Source organism: Bombyx mandarina, chromosome 20 (genome assembly GCF_030267445.1).
Source record: "Bombyx mandarina strain Sakado chromosome 20, ASM3026744v2".
NCBI lineage: Eukaryota > Metazoa > Arthropoda > Insecta > Lepidoptera > Bombycidae > Bombyx > Bombyx mandarina.
This window is the reverse complement of record NC_143226.1, coordinates 6,730,270-6,741,736: the sequence shown is the minus strand read 5'-3', so window position 1 is coordinate 6,741,736 and position 11,467 is coordinate 6,730,270. Positions and strand designations below refer to the sequence as shown.

General features: G+C 37.8%; 1 protein-coding gene across 2 annotated transcripts in view; it reads right to left on the bottom strand.

Moving 5' to 3' along the window:
- Window positions 1-585: 585 nt before the first annotated feature.
- Neto (Neuropilin and tolloid-like) overlaps window positions 586-11,467 on the bottom strand; it is a 162,997-nt gene continuing 152,115 nt past the window's right edge. For both annotated transcript variants that reach the window (XM_089735659.1, XM_089735658.1), the window contains 4 exons: window positions 10,284-10,451; window positions 9,136-9,442; window positions 7,093-7,233; window positions 586-4,679 (listed from right to left, as the gene is read on the bottom strand). In XM_089735659.1, the coding sequence (XP_089591785.1) occupies window positions 4,591-4,679; window positions 7,093-7,233; window positions 9,136-9,442; window positions 10,284-10,451 (705 nt within the window). In that variant the 3' untranslated portion in view covers window positions 586-4,590. The remainder of the gene's footprint in view (window positions 4,680-7,092; window positions 7,234-9,135; window positions 9,443-10,283; window positions 10,452-11,467) is intronic.

The window sequence follows — 11,467 nt, the reverse complement described above, 5'->3', positions numbered from 1 at the left end:
CTGCAACTCGGGAAATCCGATGAAAATGCTACATTATAAATTGAGGGATTAATTAAGCAGAGACATCTCGTGAAGGCCCTATGTATCAACATACTACGGACTAACAACACAAGAAAAATTAATTAGTGGTTAGGAAATTTGAAGCAAGTTAAAACACCAAGCTTAAGCACCGAAAAGCGTTTATCACTCACAAAACATATTTTAAGACTTCCAACACTGCACTTAGGGACCATTACACATTATACTGTCGCATTATTCCTTAAAACTATGATAATTTATCTTTTCAATTGGTCTAAGTTTTTAGTTGTCACGACAACAAACAACACAGTAGAGGTGAAGTTAGTATTTTATTTCGCATATTGTTTTATGTTGCAACATAAGTCACCTCATATCTCAGAGACACGAAATGACTCCTTAACACCAGTAGGGTCGTAAGCTTGCTTGACAATCTACAACAGTGAAAATATTGGCATGGCGTAATTACTAGCTGTTTCCGGCTGTTACAATGACGTATGCTTCTTAAGTCGAGCTTTGAAAGAATCTCCTGGCATTGGAAATATGCATGATTTATTTTTTATTTAAGACTTAAGATTTAGATGGGTGGACGAGCTCACAGCCCACCTGGTGTTAAGTGGTTACTGGAGCCCATAGACATCTACAACGTAAATTCGCCAGCTACCTTGAGATATCAGTTCTAAGGTCTCAAGCATAGTTACAACGGCTGTCCCACCCTTCGAATCGAAACGCTTTACTGCTTCACGGCAGAAATAGGCAGGGTGGTGGTACCTAGACCGGACTCACAAGAATCCCTACCACTAGACACCGAAAACCACTTACCACCTGTCGGCCTTATCAGTGAGATGAGGTAGCCACTAGCTGTAGCCAATAAAATACAAGTCATTTGAATTAGAAAGAGAGAGTGCGTGTTTGGAACATATAGCTGTCCCTCTTGCACGCACCAAAAGCGTGACGTCAAACCCAGTTCGTAACCTTCTTAGTTATTTGACAATTTAACAAAAAAATGTTAAGGTTAGCTTAGTCACATCTAGATCTAGATATGAGCCGCGCTAATTTAGATTTATGACAACCAAAAAAAAAGGTGAATAATAAATTGAATTGACATCCCTAAAGAAATGCAAAACCTTAAAAAAATATATATAATTCGGCTTAATTATACAATCTCGTATCGAATTTTCTTCCAGTTAATATTATTCAGATCTCCGTACATCGATGAAGACTGAAGCGGATTTATCCAGCACGCATTGAGAAATGAAGATAGTAAAGCCTTTTCAGAAGTTCTAGTGCCGCAAATATTAATTTATTACATAGCTTGAAGACATTTAGGTCTAAATAGTCCATGAGGCCTTACCATTTGGTAAGACCCTGCGTCCTGGTATCAAGCGAAGGGTCTATTTAATATATAATATATAATCTACACTGTATATGCGTATATTTTATTCTCACAGGCATGAGCATAGGTATATCATACTGCATTAGATTGCTTCGACTTCGTCGGTAACCACTTAATATCAGATGGGCATTGAGCTTGTTGTCCTGTCTATTTTTTTATTGTTTAAATGGGTGGATGAGCTCATAGCCCATCTGGTGTTAAGTACTTACTGGAGCCCATAGACATCCACAAGGTAAATGCGCCACCCATCTTGAGATATAAGTTCTAAGATCTCAAGTTACAAGTCTAGTGCTAAGAGATTTATTCAACAGAGTCAAATGGATATTACCAACGCAGATTACTTTCATACTGGACATAGAGCCAACGAGCGATCGTGGTCCTGCAGGATCTGCATTCCTATGGGAAAATGTAGAGATATCTCTATAATTTGATGGGCGGGCTATCGCTCATGCCAAAGCTTTTCAAATGAGTAGAAGCTAAAGTAAAGATCAAAAAAGTAGTTTCTCTATGTGCTGATAATGCTGATATCGACAATTTTTTTTATTTTTTTTTTATTGCCCTTTTAAGCAGACGAGCATACGGCCCAGCTGATGGTGAGTGGCTACCGTCGCCCATGGACTTCAGCAATGCCAGGGGCAGAGCCAAGCCGCTTACCTACCAAATTATCGAATTATTGTTTGAGATAACTCCGTCATATCGATCCATTCACAAGCCACGCGCAAAACAACAAAAGGTATTGTAATTCTAAATCAGTACCTTAATTTGATTAGTTAGACAAAGAAACGAACCAATGAGTTTCGTAATGATCAATAGAATATTCAACAATTAAAACAGTTTTCGTCTAAGTATCGGCTGGAAAATTTTCGTGCCATTCACTTTGTCTTGTGTTCCGAAATACGAGCCAATTTAAGAAATGCTCGCGAAATCAAAAGCTTAATTTAATTAAACAAGAAAATTAATGATTAAAAGCAAGAGAATTAGGCGGGACCCATTCATGTTTCCGTGACCGACTTTAGAAAAGGACCCTCTTGATTCGATGCGATTCGTTCGCAGTGTTTTTAGTTGTTTTTTTTAAAGTTTACGTTATATTATTGTAAAATATATTATATCGACGCTTGAAAGGCAAATGTGACTAAGCGACAATAACTGCTATATACATAAATGATAGGCAATAAACATATTCGATGCGCAAAAAAAAAATATTTCTAGGTCTATTAAAATCATTTCAAACCTACAGCTAGATTACTATACTTGAGACCTTAGAACTTGTATCTCAAGGTGGGTGGCGCATTTATGTTGTGGATGTCTATGGGCTCCAGTAACCACTTAACACCAGGTGGGCTGTGAGCTCGTCCACACATCTAAGCAATAAAAAAAAACAAAAATCGTTAAAATAGATTTTTTTTCAGGTATTTCAACTTTAAATTAGTCTACTGTAAAGTTCACGCATTGTCGCTTAGTCACGTTTGCCTTTCAAGCGTCGATATATACATATTATTATACGTATTTAAATATTGGAATAAGCGTTTGGACGTTGTAGATGTCTATGGGCTCCAGTAACCACTTAACACCAGGTGGGCTGTGAGCTCTTCCACCCATGTAAGCAATAAAAATAAAAAAAAGTGTTTGTTTCTTTTATTTACGACATGCATCTACCGTGATTTTTATGAATCACTTTTGATTCACTGGTAGGTAATGCAATAAGTCTATCTAAGCAATAAAAAATAAAAAGTCAATTAAAACGCAAGCTAATCATAATACAGAAGGTTTAAGCAGTGTGCTTAGTGCGAGCGTTTTAACGTTCTCGATAGCGTAAAAGTTAACGCTAATTTTGTATGGAGTTGGAATGTTTTCCTATGTTTGCCGCTAGGAACGCTGTTCCAATTGCATACTTTGAGTTAACTTTCACGCTATCGAGAGCGTTAAAAAAACTCGCACTAGGCACACAGAAAATCACGCTAGATGAACCTAGTATCGCCTCTAGAGGTTATTAGGATAAGCAGCAATTTATTAATGAATGCAGTGGGATTGGAATTAAACTCAACTGATACTTCACGCTGCTCTATATTTCTGACGAATCTTTACATGACTCAAATTACTTTTTACGGTTTTATCTCGCATTTTTTTACCGTCATTACACTATATCGGATTTTGCAAAATACTTTACACTTTTCGTGGTCACAGACGTAACGACCTAAAAGTTATTTTAATTATGTCTACAATTCGCGAAATCCAAATAAAAATAATCTTTACATTTTCATAAAAATTTGATCTCAAGACTAAACAATTACAACAATAAAGTAAGAAAAATATTACAGCATTTATTGTTGAGGATAGGCAGGCGAGTTCTGAGCCCATTCGAATACCATAGTTCACCTTGATATATGAAATAAAGGCTTCAACTGCATTGTATCAGAAACAGTAAGGCTCAAAGTTACGTGATTATACAAATGATGGATGAACTATATATGAGTCGACTATTATCAAAGCCGGCAATCTGACTTTTGGACAATAATTGGTAAATCAGAAAAACGAATTATTGACTTTGTATTCCATTGGCAGTCACAAAACTCTTCGGAACGACATCTTAGATAAATAACAGGTTAACTATTAACCTTTATTTAATGCAGGTTTTGAACCGTATTCTTTGAAGGAGACGATTATATTCAAATAAATCTGTATTGACATATTAATAAAATTTTTTTGTCCAAATGCACAGATTGCCACCTTTGATAATAGACGACTCATATATAGTTCATTTACTATATAGTTCATTTACATTTCAAATTTAGATCGTCACGTCACATAGATCAAGCCTAATTCTCTTTACTATACAGCCAAGTTTAGTAATACATGTAACCTTATAATTGACAACGCTAAAACATTCGTTATCTGTGAGGTTCGACGTCCGCGTGCACTAAAAACGTATCGGCATGTCTATCGTCATAAAAACACACACTTTTCCGCGGATAAACCCTTTTGTAGTCCACGTACGGTCCCGTGCTCCTTGGTAAGGTGTTCGACTTACAGTAATCAGGTTTTAAGCAGTAATCGCAAAACAATTTCGGTTCCTCGTCGAAGTATTGGCTGTAGTAGCCGCTGTGGTCCTCGAACGAGACGGTCCTGGTGGGGGCGAGGGGGGCGCGGCGCGGGGGGGTCGCGCGGCGCGGGGGCCGTTCTCAGCGAATCGGCTTGGAGACTATGATGACGTCAGGTGCGGACCGCGTGGTCTCCGCGCTGATTGGCCGGCGATCTGGTAATTTATTTTCTGTAACAACACTAACACTATAACACTCTATCTCCGGTCATCGTCCTCGTCGAACCCATCGCTTGCGACGAAGGGCTCGACGAGCGAATTACCCATAGACACAGCCTACTGAGTTTCTCGCCGGATCTTCTCACTTTTTACTGGTGGTAGGACCTCTTGTGAGTCCGCGCGGGTGGGTACCACCACCCTGCCTATTTCTGACGTAAAGCAGTAATGCGTTTCGGTTTGAAGGGTGGGGCAGCCGTTGTGACTATACTGAGACCTTAAAACTTATATCTCAATATGGATGGCGCATTTACGTTATGGATGTGGATATCCAGTAATCACTTAACACCAGGTGGGCTGTGAGCACGTCCACCCATCAAAGCAATAAAAAAAAGTGGGTCGCGATTCCGATCCGGTGGTAGATTCTGCGTAGCACTGCTCTCGCTAGGTTCAGTGTTATCATCACTCCGGTTTGAGCCCCGTGAACTCATCTACTAGTTAAGGTTACGCTGAAACAGCCTCTCAAGGCTATCAGCTTAGGTAGGAAAAAAAACTACAATCACTACAACTAAGCGCTACCTCTCCTTAAATAGTCTAGTGAACATTTCACCACATCGTTGTCATTAAATTCGAATTTCGTCGAACAAAACCGACCGACTCTGCTTGCTCCCTTTGAGACAAAATTCACTAGATTCCAACTGAACTTCAAAGCGCTCAATGGAATCCTTGGCTTTGACGAATCAAACCCGAATAATTACCGGCAGTTTTGAAATTTGATCACCAAGTCTTCGCTGTGGCAAAGTTTTGGGAGCTTTAATTCAAATCTAGACTATAACGAGCTGAAGTGGTGGAATCTTTGAGTAGTAACGCTTTTAGTCTTGATTAGGTGGTCGTCAGAGCCTCTAGAGATGATAATGGGAATGCCACTACCCACCCAGACAACCACATTCTATAGAACCCAGTAGTACCAGATGGCTCGTGAGCCCAATTCATATATTATCTATACTAATATCATAAAACTGTAGAGTTTGTTTGTTTGTACGCGCTAATCTAACTAATCTAACTAAAAACGGAACTACTGATCCGATTAGAAAAATTCTTTCAGTGTTAGATAGCCCATTTATCGAGGAAGGCTATAATATAACATCACGCTAAGACCAATATAAGCAGAGCATCAATAAATAATGTTTCAAAATCGTTTTTTTTCCCCTTTTGAGAGCTTCCGCTGCGTGCGCTGCAGAAACGATTAAAGTTTCGCTAAAATTATGTATGACAGAATTGTTCCCCTTTAAAAGATCTTAAAAAAAGTCCGCGACAATATATGTCTATATGTTAAGGTTGGCTCACTATAACGTTTTTTATGCTAACCAAATTTGTTCTAAAATAAAGCATTATTTGTGAACTATTTATTCCACGCGGACGAAGTCGCGGGCAAAAGTTAGTACGGATATATGTAGATATATACATCGAACCAGCTATAGTTCAGAAAAAAATTAGTCGAACGGGTTTTGTTTCTAAATTTTGTAATTACATATCACAGAGTGAAAGGCGACGCATTAATCAAAACGTCGCTTAATACGCGGCATTTAACTTTGTAATTATAGGTGCGTTTTATTCGGTATCTATATATTAATACGTGAAGCAAAAACCTTGTATCCCTTTTTAAGAAAATTGCGTGGACGGAGAAATATGAAATTTTCCACACTTATAGAGAATATAGAGAAGAAGTGCACAATGCTAATATTTGTTTAAAATAATGCATAAAAGATACATTAAATCAATAAAGAAAACATTACACACACTACATACCATGTATTTGACGCACACACGCATGCATACTATTTATTGTCAAACTTTTGTTCTAGACGTTTGTTGTCAAATTGAGAATAGATTAAATATTGTTTATCTTTATTAATATTTTTTTATAGTGTAGCCTTGGCGTAATTTGTGATTATAGAAGTATAAAATACAATCATAATAGTGTACAAACTTACAATTCCAATTAATTATAGTCGAATTTCGACTACTGCGGGACCTCTAGTCTTTATAATTATTATAGGTGCGTTTTATTCGGTACAAGCATAAATAGTTCGATCCGTAATTGAACTTTAATTAAGCTTACTCAATTCAAATGGCTCAGAAGCTTTTTTTTTTGTTTTAATATTTTTTTCCAACTTTGGCTCTTCTGTAATGTTGCAAAGATGTCTCTTATAACAAATATCATTTCACCAGTCGATATGCTATAACGCGATATTTAATGGCGTTAATGTCGAAGGTAAAAATACAATAGGTAGGCAGCGGCTTGGCTCTGCCCCTGGCATTGCTGAAGTCCATGGGCGACGGTAACCACTCACCATCAGGTGGGCCGTATGCACGTCTGCCTACAAGGGCTATAAAAAAAAATACAATAGAACGAAGTGAAACTTACGCGGTTTGATGGACTCCTGTCTAGGAGTCTGTTTCGTTAGTTCTATTGTTATTTCAGAAGTCTTCGTTGGGGGCGAAGGCCTGACCACCGTGCCGCCTGAGTAGCCGAAGGTCGAGAATCCTCTGCTATTTGTTCCCGAGCCTGGATAAGGAATTAAGTTAGGTGAACATAATTTTTTTTTATTGCTTAGATGGGTGGACGAGCTCACAGCCCATCTGGTGCTAAGTGGTTACTTGAGCCCATAGACATCTACAACGTAAATGCGCCACCCACCTTGAGATATAAGTTCTAAGGTCTCAGTATAGCTACAACGGCCGCCCCGCCCTTCAAACCGAAACCCCAAACGCATCATTGCTTCACGGCAGAAATAGGCAGGGTGGTGGTACCTACCCGTGCGGACTCACAAGAGGTCCTACCACCAGTAAATAAATACGAAGCTATGGGTTTTAACGTAAGCTGAATTGAAATTGTGATTAAATTAGTATCGCAATTATTTAGCTAAAATAGCCCCTTAGGCTACCAGTGAATGGGTAGAGGAAGAAAACCGATTAATTATTTTTACACACACATGTTAAATAGTGGCATCCACAACAATTAAGATCGAATTTTGGTATCAGAACTAAAGAACTAAGAATCAATTATTAAAACGATCGTGGATTGAGCTTTTGGTACCTAATTGAGTGTATTTAAAGCTTAATGTCAGTGCGCTCAATCTTTCATTCCATTACAACCCGAAGTGACAGTCTGAGTATCTATATATTAATGGGTGAAGCAAAAACTTTGTATCCCTTTTTACGAAAATTGCGCGGACGGAGGAGTATGAAATTTTCCACACTTATAGAGAATATAGAGAAGAAGTGCACAATGCTAATATTTTTTAAAAATAATGCTTAAAAGATACTTTAAATCAATAAAGAATACATTACACACACTACCATGTATTTGACGCACACACGCATCGTACTATTACGTACTATTTGTTTATTGCCAAACTTTTCTTATTGCATAAAGTCTATGGTCAAATTGAGAATAGATTAAATATTAATTGTTTATTGATTAAAAATTAATATTTGTCTAAAGTGTAGTCTTGGCGAAATCTGTGATTATAGAAGTATAATAAATAGTATTTGACAATAGAACCATAATAATGTTCAAACTTATAATTTCAATTAATTATAGTCGAATTTCGACTACTGCGGGACCACTAGTTCTTTTAAATAACTGAGCTGATACATTTAACATTGTGTCTTGTGTCATGAGATAAATCTCATTTTCACACCAATTCTAACATATAACAATATTGTCTACGGTAAATAATTTTCACCAGAGCTATTGACCATAGACAAAAAACCTTTTTGTAATGAACTGACAGCTGTTAATGTCACCTGGTAAAATAACCTAAAAGTACATAATCGACGCTTGAAAGGCAAACGTGACTAAGCGACAATAACTGATTTGTACATAAATGATAGGCAATAACCATATTCGTTGCGCAAAAAACCATATTTCTAGGTCTATTAAAATAATTTCAATCCTACAGCTAGATTCGTTAAAATAAAAAATTTTCAGGTATTATTTCTCATGTATATTTTAAATGAATTTCAACTTTAAATTAGTTTACTGATGGTAGGACCTCTTGAGAGTCCACGCGGGTAGGTATCACCACCCTACTTATTTCTGCCGTGAAGCAGTAATGCGTTTCGGTTTGAAGGGTGGGGCAGCCGTTGTAACTATACTCGAGACCTTCGAACTTATATCTCAAGGTGGGTGGCGCATTTACGTTCTAGATGTCTATGGGCTCCAGTAACCACTTGACACCAGGTGGGCTGTGAGCTCGTCCACCCATCTAAGCAATACTTACGCATTGTCGCTTAGTCACTTTTGCCTTTCAAGCATCGAATTATTATTATCCGCAACACGCTTCGTCAGATTATAGAAATAGAGTTATCAGCAACCTGCTTCTTCAAACTATTAACCAACTAGTATTTCAGCAGATTTTAAGCCATAAATTAGTTTTAACTGATAAGGACTTTTCACACTCACCGTCAGAACTAGGAGGTGCTTCAGACTGGAAAAGACTTTCTCTGGTCTGACAACCGGACTCCTTCGTGTCCGGCGCACCAACAGACACGTCTCTTATCTCCCTCTTCTCCTTAACATCTTCGCTCTCTTTTCTCTTACTCCTAATGTACTCTTCTTTTCTGCTTAAATCACTACTTCTGGTTCTTCCGTTTCGTTCTAGCCTTACGTTTTCCATTTCAACGGGGACACTATCTACTTCTCTTCTCCAGGGTTCCTCTTCTATGTCCAGTTGAGTTTCTTGTATGTAGTCGGAATCTATACTGGATTGCTGAATGAAATATTTTATTAATTTTATCCTTATCTATACTAGTATTTAAATCTACCGTGGTTTTTACGGATGTTCCGTTATAACTACTGAAACATGCATCCGATTGACTTGAAACTTGGTGTCCATGTAGAAAATATATTTACTTAATGGATAGGCTAATATTTATATGAGTGTTGGACTCCCTAATAATAATGACAATAAATAATAATGTTAATTTGAAATGTCCAGCGAAGCGGGCGAGTACGGCTAGTCGAATATATAATATGGACTTGATAAGGTGTGGATTCTGAGTTCATCTGATCATGTTCGTTAATAATTGTAATATTGTTTTAACAGTACTTGGGTTTGAAAGTAATTTAGGGCTGGGATTTGGGAGCAAAATTATGGATGGCGAAACCGGAGCAAACAGTAGCAAGACCGTCACGCAAATGTACCATTCTGTTCGAACGAAATGATATGAAGATGGTTAATTTGAAACATGAATCAACTGGGATGAAATTTAATAAAATGAGACGATGTAGGATGAAATATAATCTCAGCAAAATGGTGGTCATTTACTGAAACTTTTTCAAATGACTTTTTAGAGGATCCCGAGAAGTTACGTCCAGCGGCTTTGTTTCATTTTCCCACATTTATGCACTTTCACAGATATTAAACAGTTAATAAACCACCGTTATTAAACCTGAAGAAACACTAAATAGACAAAATAAAACAAATCACACAACTTCACTCCTCGCGTTCCCGCCAAAAAGTCCCGTGTCAATTCGCCACAGATTAGTTTGGAACATTACAGATTGGTTTCGAACACACATATAGTATTATATCTGTAGTTGCGTGCTACCTTATGTTTTGAATGACTCCTCTGCTGTTTGTACATCTCATTGGTGTGGTTCTCCCTCTCAAGGCTGGCTCTCGGGAGACTGTCCTGATGAAGTCGCTTCGCGTCTAAGGTCAGCCGACTGCTCACCAACGTGTCGAGTCTGTCTTCGCAGGACTGTCTCAAATGTTCCTATATTTTTGAGAGAGCTTAGAATATTCCGTAGATAAGGCTTAAAAAAAAGGTTTAGTGGCCGGAACTTATTGTGGAAAATTAAGGTGTTAGACGGTAGCCAATATTGTAAAATTGCCAAACACGCGGGATGAGATGTCCTACTTTTTTCTCGCGGAGCACATACTATTTTTTCTCCTACCAGGCCGAAAGTTCATGGAGTACCGAGCCGGGGTCCAGGGGCGAAGCCCCGGTGGGGTCCAGGGGCGGAGCCCCCCTTTACTCACAAAAAAAAACCAATTTAACAGTTTTTTTTTTTTTGAAATAAACTATAATACTACTAATGGAATAAAAACTGTCTGATGAACTCATCTTTGTTTAATACTCCACTATTAAATTTTATTGCCTTTTGTTTATTTCACTTTTACACTAAACACAATATTGGAAATTACCCGGGAAAAAGTTACATTTTCTTCCCTGTACAGCGGGAGGAAAAGTTACACTTTCTTCCCTGTACAGCGGGAGGAAAAGTTACACTTTCTTCCCTGTACAGCGGGACGAAAACCGAACTTTCGGCGTAGGTAGGACAAAAAGTAACTTTTGTAAATGTAGTGTGCACTGACGTACTATGTGCTCCGTGAAGGTTTCCAAGGAAAAGCAAATAACTATAACTGGAATGAATCACGCAAGGTTATCCGGCCCGAATTTAGGATTCTCTGTGTTATGGGTATCAGAAACTGATAATCATACATATATATGTTTAAATATATAGATATGAAAATAAATAGACACCCAGACGAAGAGAAAAAAAACTTGTTCATTACACAAATGTTATCGGCACAACAAAATCGCTCAGTAAATAAATAATAGTTTAAAAAAAAAACAAAATACGCTTTTATAGAAAATCCAGGTGCCAGCCAGCCAGGTGCTTTTCAGGATATTATCAAAATAACCCTTCTACTCATATCTGTTCATAAAATATTTATAACTACTGATACCATGCGCCCCACGCTTTTTTACAATAAAATCATTTTTTC